This window comes from Rhinatrema bivittatum, chromosome 7 (assembly GCF_901001135.1).
Source record: "Rhinatrema bivittatum chromosome 7, aRhiBiv1.1, whole genome shotgun sequence".
Taxonomy (NCBI): Eukaryota; Metazoa; Chordata; class Amphibia; order Gymnophiona; family Rhinatrematidae; genus Rhinatrema; species Rhinatrema bivittatum.
This window is the reverse complement of record NC_042621.1, coordinates 91,307,066-91,324,678: the sequence shown is the minus strand read 5'-3', so window position 1 is coordinate 91,324,678 and position 17,613 is coordinate 91,307,066. Positions and strand designations below refer to the sequence as shown.

The following is a 17,613-nucleotide window of genomic DNA, read 5'->3' as shown; positions in this document are numbered from 1 at the left end:
CGTTGGTTGGAGGTATTCTGTTGTGGAGCAGGATGCTGGTAAGATGGGTATGTCTGTGTACGAAAGGACTGGTAAGACCTGTAAGGTCTCCTGGCATATGATTGTCGACGAGTAGATCCCATATAACGATGCATGGTCGAATAGTGGGGTTGTGATGTTAATGATTGTACTGCTAGAGCTTCCTCCTTCAGTTACCTACTGTGTCCTGGAATCGTTCTCCGAACAGGTTATCTCCTGTACATGGGAGGTTTGTTAGTTTCTTGTGTAAATCTTCACGTATTGAACTTGAGCGTAACCATGCTAGTCTTCGGGCTGCAATGGCTGTTGCAGATACCCTGGAAGATGTTTCATATGCTTCAGAGATAGACCTCAAAAAATGTCGAGAACACTCTTCCATGTCATGAAGAGGCGGAGGTATCTGATCCGCAGTTGAAGACAACATACCTTTTATAGCTTGTATGCACTCATATAGGTATTGTACCATGTAGAATTGATGGTGCATAATTCGGGCATTCAACATTGAGTTATGGTATATTTTTCTGCCAAACTCATCCAAATATTTGTTGTCTTTGCCTGGTGGGTATGAGGAATGCCATTTCGTTTTCTTAAATCTTTGCATCGCCGACTCTACTACAATTGAAGCATGAGGTAATTGTGGTATAGAGTATGGTGATGCTTTCCTGATACGGAATTTTATATCCGTCTTTCTGGAAACCGCTGAGATTGCGTAAGGTGTTTCCCAGGATTTCTGTAAGATGGAATGTAGAAGTTCTTGTGGTGGAAGAGACGTTGGTTCTCCTGGAGTATCAAAAATCTTTAGGAGACCAAGGGTTTCTGATTTAGGGTCTGTCTCTTTTTGGACCTCTAGATGCAGTATTGTACCCAATTTTTCCAGAAAATTTGGGTATGTAAGGTCTTCCGGAGGGGAATACGGCTCCTGAGGTTGTTCCTGCGGATCCGATGGGAATCCCGTAGATGATGATGGGGATGTTTGCGGTGAAGGAGAATCAAAAGATGTATCCTGTTTATAATTCGGTAAAGTTGGTCGGTTCACTATGGGAGATGTTGGAGGCTCCACCAACTGTTCTCTATCAGTCTGTCTCTTATGTTCCGGAGAACTGACAGAGGCAAGATTAGACATTTTGAATGATGACTGAAGTGTTTCATAAAAATCCTGCTAAGGATTGGGACAATTGATAGAATGCCTCTTTTGTCTGAGGGGGCATTATTGTACGATCATCTGGTTCTTGTGACTCGCATGCTTTAGGTTGCATTGGAGTGGTCTGAGGTAAAGTACTAGATACTTTATGGTCTTTCTGTTTCTTTTCACATATTATGTCCATCAAATCCTCTGAAGCTGCAGAAGCGTTAGAGGAAGCAACTTGATTTACCTCTCTGTGGGAGAAGATATTTAAAGGTGGTACATGAGATGATTTAGAAGTCGAAGGGCTTATTTCCCATGTTGCACTCCTCTTTGCTGACCTTTTGTGGTGGGAGTGCCGAGAGTGCTTATGATAATAGTGTGACAACGAGTCTGTCTGACTTCTACGTGAAGATGATGATTGCTTTCTACTTTTTATGGTAAACTCTGTCGAAGTAGCTCTCAAAGAAAGGGAAGTACCCGAACGAGGTGGGGTTATGGATGGAGAGGTGGAGGAAGACCTCTGTGAGTGTCCACGTCGTCGTTTTAACCCATGTTGTATTATCTGAGATGGGTGTTCCATCTCAGGTGCGTCGATTTGGACTTGTGTGCCGATCTAGACTTGTGCGCCTATCTTTTTGGCTCCATGCGCACAATAGTTATCAACGCCAATGTCTCTGGCGGTGTGTGCGTGTCTTCGGCGCCGTGCGCGCAGATGTCTTCGGCACCATGGTCGTAGCAGACTTGTGCGCTGATACTTCTTCAGGCACGTATGGCATCTTAGGCGCCTAAGCCAGTGATTCTGGCTCTATGGATTGTTTCAAATCCGATGGCCTTTGCCGGCTCGCCAAGTCCTTACCTCCAAGATTGGAGGACTGAGGATCCCATGATGATGCCCTCTTTTTTGAGGGAGTCGATAAGATAGCGGGGCCAGGTGACAAGTGAGCCTCTGAAGGTTCCGGTGAGGCCAAAAGTTCTTGAAGCCTGTAGGCCCGTTGTTTCAGGGCTCTCGGAGACATCCTCAAACAAAACTCACAATCCTCACGATTGTGATCTGGCCCCAGGCAACGGTAACATTGGTCATGACCATCTGTGACCGATATTACCTTGCCGCAATTATAGGGTTTAAACCCCGATTTTGACATTTAATTTTTTGTTTTGCTGAGGAGACGAACAGCTCCGCATGCGATCCCACGTGCGGAAAGAACAGACTGAGCAGATTCCGTTACTTTCCTGCGCGGGAACACATGCACAGCCGCAGAGAGCAAAACTCGAATCTCTGCTTTGACAAGCTCCGCCTCCCGGACCTGATTGACAGATTCCATGACAGCATGGCTAATTCAGTCCTGCTATCGACGGGAAAAAGTCCATGGTGAGGAGACCAATGGAAACACGTGGTACTGAAAGTGGCGTTCACCCACCACAAACTGTAGATACTTCTTGTGACCTTGGAAGATCTCGATGTGGGTATAGGCATCCTTCAAGTCAAGAGAACAGACACAGTCTCCTTTTTGCAAGAGGAGAATCAGGGTGCCGAGAGAGATCATCTTGAACCTTTCTCTCTTTAGAAACTTGTTCATGGTTCTGAGATCCAGGATGGGACAGAGGTCCCCAGTTTTCTTTGGAATCAGAAAATACCAGGAGTAGAACCCCCATCCCAAAAGCTCTGGTGGGACAGGCTTGACCACCCTGGCTGTTATTAGGGTGGAGGGCTCTGTCTCCTGGCATGGTGGTGGCCCCCAAAAAGGGCTCAGAGCAGAATATGGTGGAACACCCAGCAGATTCAGCTTGTATCCCTGGCGCACAATGGACAGAACCCACTGATCTGAGGTGATGCCTGGCCATCGATCCACAAAGAATCGTAGCTAATCTCCAACCAGGGGGGTCCCAGGGCACGGGATGGCTGGTTGGCTCTTGCTCCCTCCCAGCAAGTCAAAACCTCATGGTGGAGCTAGGTTGGGGAGCCAGCTGTGGCTTGGGTGCTCTCTGCTGCCTGGAAAGGCCTTGAGAACTCCCCTTCTGCAGGCAGGAGTGAGATATGGGCAGATAGTACTTCAACTGATGATAAAAGTGTTATAATTAGTGAGGTTTGGGTGGACCCTTGGACGCTGTGGCAGCTGACCATGCCCACGGGGGGAAGTCCCTTGAGGGGCAGGTCAGGCTCAGCTTAGGACACACAAACACAGAGATTGATCTTTTATTAAACAATGTGGTGAAGCCACCAGAGGTGGCAGTGGTGAGAAGTTGAAGTAGCCCGGCTGGGCTACTATCCCTCAGGCGCTGGAACAGCGACTCCTCTCCCTCAGGCGCTGGAACAGCGACTCCTCCAGTAGCAGTGCTGTAGTGGAAAGAACTGAGAATAATGAGTACAGTGGAATATGCACAAGCCCCAGTATGGAGAACCCCAGGATAGGTAGAGCAGGCCCTCGAGGAGCGAGTACCTGATCCCTGAGAGCTGAGAGGCTTGAAGGTGATGTACTCACACAACGGTTCCATGTAGGAGATGGCACCAGGGCTGGAATGGAGGCAGGCCCTCGAGGAGTGAGTACCTAGTTCCAGGGAACAGCTCTGAAATGAATATGGTAGTACTCACTGGTGTTGAAGATAGCAAATCCTTCCAGGCAGAAGAGAAGGTAGGAGCAGGCAGCGAGTCCGGGAACATGGGCCCTCAAGGAGCGAGTACCGGTTTCCTGATAGCGACCTAAAAAGCAAGTGAGGCCTCCGAGGAGCAGGTACCCCGTTAGCGTTAAGAGTCCAATGGTAGATTGGAGGCAGAGTAGCTGGGTACGGAGAGCGAATCCCATCCGTAAAGAATCCCCTTGCTAACTCAAAGGCTAGCAAATAAAGTAGGCTTTAAATATCCGGGCAGCGTGACGTCATCACAGGGGGACGCCCTTGAGGTTTGCGCCAAGTAGGAAATAAGAGTGAGGGCTGCGTGGTGCACGCGCTCTAAGGTACAGGCGGAGCATGGCGGGAGGCAGCGCCCAAGCCGGTCCGGGGACGCCGGAGAGGATGGCAGGCAGACGACGCAGCAGCCAGGCGTCCATCAACAGCAAGAGGAGGTGCCAGGAAAGAAAGATAGGTGGAGTGAGCGGTTGGGAAGGGACGGTTGCAACAGTACCCCCCTTCAAAGGGCAATCTCCTCTGCGGGTACCAGGTTTTGGTTTCCAAGGATGCGAGAGATGAAATTGATGGAGCATCTCTTTGTCAAGGATATTAGCCAGAGGCTCCCAAGAATTTTCTTTGGGGCCAAAACCTTCCCATGATAGAAGGTATTCCCAGGTTTTGCCTCATTTGCGGACATCAAGAATGGCTTTGCCTTGCATTCTAGATCATCCTCTGCATTGATGTAAGATAGTTCCCGAGATTTGGAAGAGAATTCATTGATGATGAGTGGTTTCAGAAGTGAAAAATGAAAAGCGTTATGGATGTTCAGTCCAGGTGGTAACTTCAGACTGAAGGTAACATTGCCAAGACATCGGAGAATTGGAAATGGTCCAACGTAGCGAGGAGCAAATCGAGAGGAGGGTAACTTCAGTCTAAGGTGCTTAGTGGATAGCCAGACTTTGTCACCAGTTTGAAAGACAGGCGCTTTGGAATGATGAGCATCATAGAACCTTTTGGCTCGATCACTCGCTTTGAGTAGCATTGCTTTCGTCTGAGTCCATAACTGATGGATTTCTTCAGAAGTGGACTGAGCTACTGGGGACATCACTGAGAGCTTCAGTGGAAGTGGCGGTGATGGTAAACGTCCATATACCACTTCAAATGGTGTTGATCCAGTTGATATTGCTGGATGAGAATTAATGGCGAATTCAGCCCATGGTAACAGTTCGGCCCAGTTATTCTGATGGCAACTCACATAGGCCCGAATGAACTGTTTCAGGGTCCTATTAGAACATAAGAACATGCCATACTGGGTCAGACAAAGGGTCCATCAAGCCCAGCATCCTGTTTCCAACAGTGGCCAATCCAGGCCATAAGAACCTGGCACGTACCCAAAATCTAAGTCTATTCCATGTTACCATTGCTAGTAAACTCAATTAATAACTGGTAATGGACTTCTCCTTCAAGAACTTATCCAATCCTTTTTTAAACACAGCTATACTAACTGCACTAACCACATCCTCTGGCAACAAATTCCAGAGTTTAATTGTACATTGAGTAAAAAAGAACTTTCTCCGATTAGTTTTAAATGTGCCCCATGCTAACTTCATGGAGAGCCCCCTAGTCTTTCTACTATCCGAAAGAGTAAATAACCGATTCACATCTACCCATTCTAGACCTCTCATGATTTTAAACATCTCTATCATATCCCCCCTCAGTCGTATCTTCTCCAAGCTGAAAAGTCCTAACCTCTTTAGTCTTTCCTCATAGGGGAGTTGTTCCATTCCCCTTATCATTTTGGTAGCCCTTCTCTGTACCTTCTTCCATCACTATTATATCTTTTTTGAGATGCGGCAACCAGAATTGTACACAGTATTCAAGGTGCGGTCTCAGCATGGAGCGATACAGAGGCATTATGACATTTTCCGTTTTTTTTTCACCATTCCCTTTCTAATAATTCCCAACATTCTGTTTGCTTTTTTGACTGCCGCAGCACACTGAAGCGATGATTTCAATGTGTTATCCACTATGACACCTAGATCTTTCTTGGGTTGTAGCACCTAATATGGAACCCAACATTGTGTAACTATAGCATGGGTTATTTTTCCCTATATGCATCACCTTGCACTTATCCACATTAAATTTCATCTGCCATTTGGATGCCCAATTTTCCAGTCTCACAGGGTCTTCCTGCAATTTATCACAATCTGCTTGTGATTTAACTACTCTGAACAATTTTGTGTCATCTGCAAACCATGCCACTTTGCTACAGCTTCTCGGTAAGCACAGGAATCCGATGAACATCGGGGGGGGGGGGGGGAGAGAGAGCATCTTTATAAGGCTCAGTCTGATACTCTATATATGGACCATTGTAAGGGGGCACTTTGATTTGAAGTGAACTTTTGGGAGGTGGTTTGGGAAGGGTGTTGTTACAGACACATTCAGAGATATTCATTGTAAAATTGATATCATTAAAGAATTTTAGACTTTATAAGTGATGAAAAGGAGTTGATTTGTTCAATGCAGCTAGCAGAGACTGCAGTGTACAAATCAAATCTTGTTAGAATTATCATCACCAAAACCATAGCAAACAACATAAACCCCACCATCAAAAAGACAATAAAAAACACAAAACACCTAAATCAATGGTACAATGAAAGCATAAGAACTGCCACACGTGAACTCAGAAAAAAAGAGAAAACCTGGCGCAAGAAAGAGGGGGAGAGGGCAGGATTCTGTAGTAAGATAGAATAGACATTTTCTCTTTCTTCTCTCTCAACCCCAGGAAATTGCTTTCTTCTTAATTAATATTCTTTATTAGATAAAGTTTCCAAGCTTTGATGTTTTTTAGCTTGATTTTCTGGCTCAGCATCTTTTCTCATTCTCTGTATTCCTTTTTCTTCTTTCTGCATCTTGTTTTCTTTTCTGTTTCAGTTCTCTCTCTTCCTTTGTCTCTTTCATTCAGCAGAGGATATTTTAATATGTTCTTTTCATTTTTCTATTCCCTTCTGCTTTTTTCTTTCTTTCCCCTCTCCCTATTCTTTATACCTTCTCTTCTTTCATCATTTCTTCTCCTCTTTCTCCTTTCTCCTGCATCTATGTCAGATTCACCAGTCTATAATTTTCTGGATCACCTTGGAGCCCTTTTTGAAAATTGGAATTACATTGGCAAATAAACATTATCTGGATAGAAGCAATGGAGGTGCCTCTTCATCAGCTGATTCAGGATGTAAGCACCAGATGGAATTCTATCTATTCGATGCTGCAGCGGTTAGTGGAGCATCAGACAGTCCTTCATAACAGTCTCTGGGAACTGTCATACATGTGGATCGCCCCTGTGACACCATGATTGGTTACATGTGGGAAAAATATTTAAACTGCTGAAGCCCATCAAGGATACCCCAGAAGATCTTAGTTCCAGAAGAGCCAGACTGGGTGAGGTCATCCCCATAATCAATCACTTGAATAAGTAGTTAGAGGATTTCTGGCATAACAGGAACTGGCATCACAGGTGTTGCTGCTTGTGGACTTCTTGTAGCAGCAATACAAACTAGGATCAAACTCCTCACTGAGCTATGCTAGCCATGCTGTGAGACCCATGGATCCAGTCCAATGCTCTAATTTACCAAAAGGACACACTGATGGTCAAGGCAAAGGAATAGGAGCACCAGAGGCAGAGGGACAATGGGAATGCAGCTCAGGATAGAGTGGGAGCCTCACACACTAGTGTCAGCATGAGCCGCACTGTCAGCTACCACTTCCTCCTCTACTTTTATCCACAAGCCCCTACTCCTAACCCTATTATCACCATAGCACTGACTTGCTTCATAAAGATCATAGCTATAATAGTTTGCAGCAGAACATATTTCCTCCAGCACAGGATACCCTTGCACAAATTTCAATCCTCGCAGAGTTCATTGAGAACATAGCTACTGATCAGTTGCATAGTGGGCACACAAGAATGTAGTCTAGCTAGACCTAGCCAAGGTGACCCAGCATTTCCTTTTTCCTTTCCTACCCATCAACCAGTGAACCAAGTGAATGGGTATTCTCAATGGCAGGAGAGATCATGAGTCCATATCATTCACTGCTGGCACCAGAACTGGTGGAAAAGTTGGTCTCCTTTAAAATGTACCCCATGCTGCGAGGTTTTTATGAATGTCCATATCAGTGGCACAGCTACAGTCATCAATGCCCATATTTTTTGCTCTCAGTGCTTTGCTGTGTTTTTGCCATTGCCACCTTTGCCACTGCTGTCCGGTCTGCTCATTGTGCTCTGCCTCTCTCCTGGTTCAGCTATTTACTATGCTATTGTACCATTGTTGCTGCCCTGCCCGCTTCTTCCATCATGCCCCTCTCTTGGTTTATTGGCCTCTGTGTTACTACAACCTGGCCTGCTCCAGTTCCTTTCATGGTGCCTTGGGAAACCCCTGTCACTTCTGGCATTGTTTTGTACCTCTCATGGTGCCTTGGGGTGTTCATGCCACTGTTGATGTTGCCCTTTCCCCCTTTCATGATTCCCTGGGGTGTTTTTGCCATGGTTGATTGTGCCCTTTGCTCCTCTTGTAGTGTCTTGGGTGTTCTTTCCACTGCTGATGGTGCCCTTTGCCTCCTTTTTAGTATCTTGGGGTGTTGATGCCTATGGGATGATTTTTATTTTATTTATTTATTTCGGATTTTTATATACCGGCATTCGAGACAGCAGTCACATCATGCTGGTTCACTTAAAACGGGAGTGCATAATAAACATAAACTAGAACATTGGTGCGGAAAAGGCAGTTACATGTAACAGGGTGGCTAGAACTTGGTGAAGAAGGAAGAGAAAGGACAGTTATTAATTAATAATGGCTAACGATAGTAGAGAGTAGTCTAGCCAGACCTAGCCAGATTGGTTAAAGCCTCATCTATTGCAAAGAACTCACTAACATCTACATCTTCCAAATTTGCCCTATTACATGCCATTCATAGTGCTTCTTTGCCCCACCCTTGGTCTCTTGAAATGCTCTTCTTTCTGTTGCTGTCTGCCTGCAAATTTCCCTAAACTTAGGTGGAATATCTCAGTTTTAGAGCTCAAAACAGGATGCATTGCTTCCACTATTAACTCTAATGGAAAATGGATATCTGAATGACACAAATAGTTTTTTATTGGCCTCGAACCACAGAAAATGAGTTCCTGAGCCAAATAAACTGAATGAATGAACTGAACTAACTTTTTTCCCATACACTTTCCTACCCTGCATGCTACCCAGCCATTTTGGATCCAATCATAACATAAGTAAATGTGAGAGATATGCTTCACTTTAGATAGATTTGTTTTCACAGATAATTAGATTATGAATGTACATTAAAGATTTGTGAATGGACAGTAACCAAGACTGCAGCCTTGATAATTGGTGCTATTGCTCCTAAATCACAAAGAAACACAGCAATAATATAGACCACTTACCTTATTGGTTAAAGCCTCATCTATTGCAAAGAACTCACTAACATCTACATCTTCCAAATCTGGTAAATCCTAAATAATAAAATCAGAAATACATTTAAAAGAACAGTAACACTTGAAACTTCACAAACATAACCATTCTAGGAAGGTGGCATAGTATCCTGCTGTATTTTTCATCTTTGCTCTCACAAATGTCTATAAGATTCATATTCGGTGCTTTTGTCCACCTAAGTTAAACATTTGGCAATGGCAGTTCCAGGTTTGTGGTGGGGTCAAAAGAAACAAAAATCTGGGTGGACTTTCTATAGGCCTCAGACCTCTCCAGATAAAAGGCTAGATCACCTTAGAACATAAGAACATAAGACTTGCCATACTGGGTCAGACCAAGGGTCCATCAAGCCCAGTATCCTGTTTTCAACAGTGGCCAATTCAGGTCACAAGTAGGTAGATAGATTCCAAACTACTTATCCCAAAAAGAAGTAATGGATATCTGCAACTTCACCTTAAAAATGGTTTATGGACTTTTCCTCCAGGAACTTGTCCAAACCATTTTTAAACGTAGCTACACTACCAGCTTTCACCATATCCGCTGACAACAAATTCAAGGACTTATGGCCTGGGCAAAAATGTTGGAAAGATGACTGACTGGTTAAGATGGAAATTTGAAACTTCGTTAGGCAGAAATTTAGGATCTGTGCGCAGAACCACCCTATTATGGAAAAAACGTAGTATAAATCAGTCACTAGAGCTTGGACTTCCCTGACTCTGTGTGCCAAAATGACCACCACCAAAAATATGATCCTCCATGTCAGATATTTCTGCTCACAGGAATCTAATGGCTCAAAAGAAGCTTTCATCAGCTGGGCAAGTGCCAAGTTGAAGCCCCAAGACACAGCAGGAGGCTTGATGGAAAGCTTCAACTAAAGAGATTCCCTCATAAATCAAGCAGTCCCTTCATAAATCTGACAACTAAAGCCTACACAGAGATAAGTTTACTTTCTACATGGTGGAGATAAGTGCCAGTTGCACTAAAATGAACTCTAATGGAGTTAGACTTTAGACCACACTTGGAAAGATGTAGAAGGTAATCATAATTTTAAAATTGCTAAAAGGAAAATTAGTTCTTACCTGTTAATTTTCGTTCCTGTAGTACCACAGATCAGTCCAGACAGTGGGTTGAGCCTCCTTTCCAGCAGGTGGAGACAGACAAAAACTTGCAGGATGCCCTATATCAGGACAGAGCCTATCCTCTCACCCTTCAGTATAACGTATGTAAAAGCATAAAACAATAAACCCAAGAATAGGATCAAGCAAGTAACAAAAAGCTCAACGGAGCAACCATAGATTAATGTAGAAGCATGGTATACCTATACGCTCTTGCATACTTGCAAACTTGGTATAAAATAACCACCAAGGCTTCCGGTGTAAATGCTCAGTAATCTTGCACCAAGGAAAATATGAAAATCTGCAGACCTGCAAGAAAACAAGCTTCGAGAGGACAGAAGACAGACAGGGAAGGGCGTCTGGACTGATCCGTGGTACTACAGGAACGAAAATTAACAGGTAAGAACTAATTTTCCTTTCCTGTACGTACCCGGATCAGTCCAGACAGTGGGATGTACCAAAGCTTCCCTAAACTGGGTGGGACCGAGACAGTCCCGCTCGAAGCACTTGCCGCCCAAAGGAACCGAACACCGGGGTGTGGACATCCAGACGGTAGTGCCGAGCAAAAGTGTGCAGAGATGTCCAAGTGGCAGCCCTGCAAATCTCCTGCGGGGAGATAGACTGACTCTCTGCCCTCGAAGTAGCCTGAGAACGGAGAGAATGGGTTTTCAGACCCTCAGGAAGCGGACGACCTTGACAAAGATATGCCGAGGAAATGGCTTCTTTCAACCACCGCGCAATGGTGGTCTTAGAAGCCTGCTTAGCCCGGTTGGGACCACCCCAAAAGACGAAGAGATGGTCTGATACGCGGAAGTCATTGGTGACTTGAAGATAACGAAGCAAGACTCACTTGACATCCAGCTGACGGAGGTCGCCCCCAGCCGTACCCGCAATCTCCTCCGGAGAGAACGCGGGGAGTTCTACCGACTGGTTGACATGAAAGGCAGAGACAACCTTAGGCAAGAAGGAAGGAACCGTCCTGAGAGAGACCCCGGAATCAGAAAAACGCAAGAAGGGCTCCCGACAGGACAGCACCTGAAGCTCGGAAATACGACGAGCAGAGGAAATAGAGACTAGAAAGACAGTCTTAAGAGTAAGATCCTTGAGCATAGCTTGGTGAAGAGGCTCAAAGGGAGCCGCACAAAGAGCACGAAGGACCAGGTTGAGACTCCAAGATGGACACGTGGCCCGGGAGGGGGGGGGGGGGCGGAGGTGTCTAACACCCCTCAGGAAACGAATCACGTCCGGGGAGCAGCTAAGGCATGACCATCCACCCGACCCAGGAGAGAGCCGAGTGCAGAGATTTGAACGCATAAGGAACTGAAGGAGAGACCCTTAGAGAGACCCTTCTGAAGAAAAGAAAGAACCAAAGCTATCGAGGCAGAGTGCGCCGGGACACCCGCCTCCGTACTTGCGTACTCAAAGACCTTCCAGATGCGCACATAGGCCAGAGAAGTCGACTGCTTCCGGGCTCGCAGCAGGGTGGAGATGACCTCCTCCCTATAACCTTTGCGCCTCAAGCGCCGCCGTTCAAAAGCCAGGCCGCTAGACAGAAGCAATCGGCCTGGTCAAAAAATACAGGCCCCTGCCGGAGGAGACGAGGTAGATGATTGAGGCGCAGGGGCCCATCCACTGCTAGATTGATGAGATCCATGAACCACGGCCTTCGCGGCCACTCGGGAGCGACGAGAATCACCGGACCCCGGTGGAGTTCGATTCTCCTGAGAATTTTTCCTACCAGAGGCCACGGGGGAAACACGTACAGAAGGACATCCGCTGGCCAAGGGAGAGTCAGAGCATCCACGCCCTCTGCGCCATGCTCCCTCCAGCAGCTGAAGAACCGATTTAGCCTTTGCATTGCGCAGAGTCGCCATGAGGTCGAGGTGAGGAGGACCCCACCTGTCCACTATCAGAGCCATGGCCGCGTCCGAGAGCTCCCACTCTCCCAGATTGAGCGACTGCCGGCTGAGGAAGTCGGCTTGAACATTGTCTTTTCCGGCGATGTGAGAGGCCGCAAGGCACTGTAGGTGACGCTCCGCCCAGGCGAAGAGGCGGCTGGCTTCTAAGGCTACCAGGGGACTGCGAGTGCCCCCTTTGCGATTGATGTAGGCGACTGTGGTGGAGTTGTCGGACAGGACTCGTACTGCCTTGCCGCGGATCAGGGGAAGGAACTCCTGAAGGGCCAGGCGGACCGCCAAAGTTTCCAGTTGATTGATGTGCCAGCGCGACTGAGTCTGGGACCATGTCCCCTGGGTGGACTGAGAAAGGCAGACCGCACCCCAGCCCAACAGGCTGGCGTCCGTGGTTACTATCGTCCACTGTGGTGCTTGAAGAGGCATCCCTTGCAGGAGATGAGGAAGAGACAGCCACCACTGTAATTCATCGGTAGTAGACTCCAAGAACGGAAGGACTACGTGGAACTGCTCCGACATTGGTTGCCAACGAGACAGCAAAGTTTTCTGTAACGGATGCATATGAGCAAAGGCCCAGGGGATCAGATCGATGGTAGAAGCCATGGAGCCCAGGACTTGGAGATAATCCCAGGCTGTCGGGGAAGATAGCGCAATCAGATTCTGGACCTGATCGATCAGCTTGAGGGCTCGCGCCCGAGGTAAGAATACCTTGCCTACTCGGGTGTCAAAGTGTGCTCCCAGAAATTCCAACTCCTGGGAGGGCTGAAACTTGCTCTTGGAAAAGTTCACTATCCACCCGAGAGAGGCAAGGAGCTCTAAGACGCGATCCACCGCCCACCGGCAAGAGGTCTCCGACTTGGCCCTGATGAGCCAATCGTCCAGATAGGGATGGACGAGAATCCCCTCCCGGCGCAAGGCCACTGCCACTACTACCATGACCTTCGTGAAGGTGCGAGGAGCGGTCGCGAGGCCGAAGGGGAGAACTCGAAACTGGAAGTCCTGGTTGAGAATGTGGAATCGAAGATACTTCTGGTCGTCGCGGTGGATGGGAATATGAAAATATGCTTCTGTGAGATCGAGGGAAGCAAGGAACTCTCCGGGACGGACCGCCGCAATGACCGCCCGCAGGGTTTCCATGCGGAAGTGGGGGATCTTGAGGGCCCGATTGACCCTCTTGAGGTCTAGGATTGGGCGGAAGGACCCATCCTTTTTGGGCACGGTGAAGTAAATAGAATACTGGCTGGCGCCAATTTCCCCTTTTGGGACTGTGACCACCACCCCCAGATCCAGAAGCTTGGAGAGAGTCTGGAACACTGCGTCCCTCTTGGCCCGGCCGCAAGGTGAGAACAGAAAGAGATCTGGAAGTTCCCTGACGAGGTCGAAAGCGTACCTGTCTCTGATAATGTCGAGGACCCACTGATCCAATGTGATTTTGACCCATTCTTTGAAAAACAGGGAGAGGCGTCCGCCGAGGTAAGGAACCGAGGAATGGGTCGGCTGAACTTCATTGCGTGGCAGGTTTAGCGGTGGTACGCACGGGCTGGCCCTCGCAAAAGGGCCGCCTGCTACAAAAGGACTGCGACCAGGACTGCGCACGAGAAGACCCCCTCGCAGCACTGCCCCGCCCGCGAGAGGCGGAGCGACGCTGACCCCTGAAACGAAAGTGAGAGGTCGCGAAGGACCGAGAAGACTTAGGGCGGTCCTCTGGAAGCTTATGGACCTTGTTGTCAGCCAAGGAGTCCATAAGCTTGTCGAGGTCCTCGCCAAAGAGCCCAGCCGGGTCTTCGAGGACTGATCAGCCAACCAGTGGCGTAGCCAAAGAGCCTCTGGGCAGCCACTGCTGAAACCATCGCCTTCGCCTGCACATGGACCAAATCGTAGAGGGCGTCTGACACGTAAGCGATTACTGCCTCCAGACGTTCGGCTTGTTCTGCCTCACCTGGCGGAAGCTCCCGGGCGCAGAGTAACTGTTGGACCCACTGGAGGCCCGCCCGCATCATGAGACTGCTACAGCAAGACGCCCGAACCCCGAGGGCTAGGACGTCGAAGATGTGCTTTAGGTGAGCCTCCAGCTTACAATCTTGTGAATCCTTCAAGGCCGTGGAACCTTCCACCGGAATCGTGGTGTGCTTGGCCACTGCAGAAACATAAGAATCCACCGACGGATATCGCAACAGATCCAAGCCCTCTTCCGGGAGGGGATAGAGCTTAACCATCGCACGCCCCATCCGGAGCGCACCCTCAGGAGCCTCCCATTCCCGCAGGATAAGGAGCTTAAGCATGGGGTGGAAGGGAAAGGCCGAGGCCAGAGCCCTGGGCCCTCCCAAAACCGGGTTCATATCCTTAGGGAGTAAGGCCATGAGATTATCCACGGAGGGACTTTCCAGACCCAGCTCCTCCAAAACAAAAGGGAGGAGGTGCTCTAACTCCTCCTTACGAAAAAGACGAAGGGCTCTGGGATCATCCCCCTCTACAGGGGGGGCATCCGCTGAATCCAAGGAAACAGCGGGGTCCGAGGACCCGGGAGACACCGGGGGGGGGGGGAACCCCCAGGACACTCGCACCCGAACTGGTCCCTGAGGCTCCGCGGCCGGTCCAGTGGTCAACGGCGCTGAACGAGGGATTTTTGGCCGGGGGGGGGCTTTCATCCAGCTCATGCAGGCTAGCTAGATAAGATTTGTGCATGAGGAGGACGAAATCCGCGGAAAAAGGGACCCTGGATTTGCTGGGGGGGTGGGGGGGGGGCGAGGGAAGGTCAGGACCCCCCTCCTGGGGACCCGCAGGGGCCAAATCGGAAGTTCAATCAAAAAAATCCAGCCCCCCAGCCCCAGGGAGCACTGAAATCGGCCCCGCTGAAAAATCCAAGATGGCCGTTCCCGGACTCTGCCGACACGGGAAAGGCCTAGCCATGCCGGGAGGAGTGGAGCCCCGGGCTAAATTTGCTTGTCCTGCCGAGGAAGGACCTTCCCTACCCGGCAGGCAAGCAGTGCAGAGGCCCTGCCGCGAAAAACACGAAGAGGACAGCCCACAAGAAAGACAGGCTGTCAGCCGGGACATAGCTAAACCTCGGCTGAAGAAAAAAAAGTTGAAAAAAAGCTTGATTGACAGCCTGCACAGCAGGAGAGAGCAGGCGGGAAACCTGCTGCCTTCTGCTTCTCTGACTGCCGGTACTAGCCCTACTCTGACCAGAAAAAAATAAAAAAGCTGGTCAACTGCTGCAAATAAGTTAGAGGTAGGTGAGTACCTGCAACTTATTGAAAGTTTAACACCTTTTAACTCCTTTTTTTTTTTTTTTTTTTTACTGAGCGCAGCAGCGGGTTCAAAACCCTCTCGGCAGCCAGAGGGGGAACGAGGTCCAGAGAGCGTCGGTCCCCACACCTGGAAGCGTCCACGCTATGCAGGGAACCCCCTCCTGCAAAAGGGGACAAGCCCCCATGAGCCGGGCAAGAGCTGGGAGATGGACATCTCCCACACAAAAAACAGAAAAGCACTAAAGAAGGCAGAAATTTCCTTCAGAGATCCTTTTTTTTTTTTTTTTTTTTTTTAAACAAGAACCAAAAGAAGTACTTGCTTGAGCCTAAAGAGAAAGAAGAGGCTAACTAGCCTACAGCAGAGAACCGAAGGGGAGATGCTGCACCTGTTGGAGACAGACGAATACTGAAGAGTGAGAGGATAGGCTCTGTCCTGATATAGGGCATCCTGCAAGTTTTAGTCTGTCTCCACCTGCTGGAAAGGAGGCTCAACCCACTGTCTGGACTGATCCGGGTACGTACAGGAAAAAGGATTTAAATACATGGGGATTAAAGTAGTCCATTTTAAAAAAAATCTTTTGCAGGCCAATTTCCTTCCAGTCATTTCTGTATTTGAGACTGGGTTCATCTACCTATTTCATGGGCAGGCCATATTGGGATTTGAAAGATTCCAGTCCTTCTTGGCTTGCAATATCTTTTCTAATACAATTTTCCAATAGTATTTACAGACCTAAACAGTCAGAGGCCAATATTCAACATTACTTAGCCAGATAAGTAGCAATGTATCCAGCTAAGTGGCGGCTGCTGAATATCTGGCTATGATCAGAGGTCGCCACTTAGCCAGATAAATATTTAATCGGCTAAGTATTTAGCCGGATAACTTGTAGGTGGGATATGGGAGGTTCAGGGAGAACTACTTATCCAGTTAACTTACCCGGATAAGTGCCAATATTTGCATTTATCCAATTAGGTTAACCGAATAAGTTAGACCTACTGGATAGCAGGTCTAAAGTTAGCCAGATAAGTTATATTCGGCTAACTAAAATTTATTCAGGTATATTCAGCGGCATAGCTGTGCTGCTGAATATACTTTCTAAATTAGCCAGATAAGTTAGGACTATAATGTGCATCAAACAGTATATAAAATAGACTGGTAAGCCTGACTTTAGTGAAGGTAAAATAATGGAAATTATTCTTTTTTTTTAAACTTAATTTTTATTATGTGAGAACCAACATTACAAAATATAAAATGTCCAATATAATCACATGACAAGATTGTCAAAAATATCAACATTCCATATTCTTCCTATACAACTGTATATCTCATTACATTTTAACATGTATTTTTAACACTCTCCAATCCAGCATCAAACCTCACTCACACCATACATACCAGTTATACACTTCACACACTAGATCCGACTAAAAGAAGCAGATTTAACACAATCTTAAATCTGACAGATCAAACCCCATCTCCTAATTCTTCTTAGATACTTTTGCCCATAAAGAAGAGTATCCCTGCAAATACAATAATGATCTATGACCATGCAATTCTTGACGTCTCAAAAGCTCCAAAGCTGCATGGTGGGTCATAGCCTCCTTCCAAGCTCCATAAGAAGGGATTTTATCGTTACGCCAATGAGACAAAATCATTCTCTTCGTCAGCATTATTGAACGAATTATAAAACGTTTTCCATTGCTAGGTAGGGAGGTAGTATGAATAAACAGATGTAAATAAAGCAGAATTGCTTACCTGTAACAGGTGTTCTTCCAGGACAGCAGAATGTAGTCCTCACATGTGGGTGATGTCACTAGACGGAGCCCTATCACGGAAAACTTTTCTGTCAAAGTTTCTAGAACTTTTGACTGGCACACTGAGCATGCCCAGCATGCCATAATCCCTGTAGCCAGAGGGGTCTCCCTTCAGTCTCATTTGTAGCAAAAGGTGAGAGCGAAAAAATAAAATAATAAAACGTTTCAGACCCTACTCCACGGGGTGGCGGGTGGGTTTCGTGAGGACTACATCCTGCTGTCTTGGGAGAACACCTGTTACAGGTAAGCAACTCTGCTTTCTCCCAGGACAAGCAGGATGGT

General features: G+C 47.4%; 1 protein-coding gene across 3 annotated transcripts in view; it reads right to left on the bottom strand.

Moving 5' to 3' along the window:
- DNAAF1 (dynein axonemal assembly factor 1) overlaps nucleotides 1–17,613 on the bottom strand; it is a 288,119-nt gene that overhangs the window by 22,287 nt on the left and 248,219 nt on the right. For all 3 annotated transcript variants that reach the window (XM_029608670.1, XM_029608669.1, XM_029608671.1), the window contains one exon: nucleotides 9,195–9,263. In XM_029608670.1, coding sequence (XP_029464530.1) covers nucleotides 9,195–9,263 — 69 coding nt within the window. The remainder of the gene's footprint in view (nucleotides 1–9,194; nucleotides 9,264–17,613) is intronic.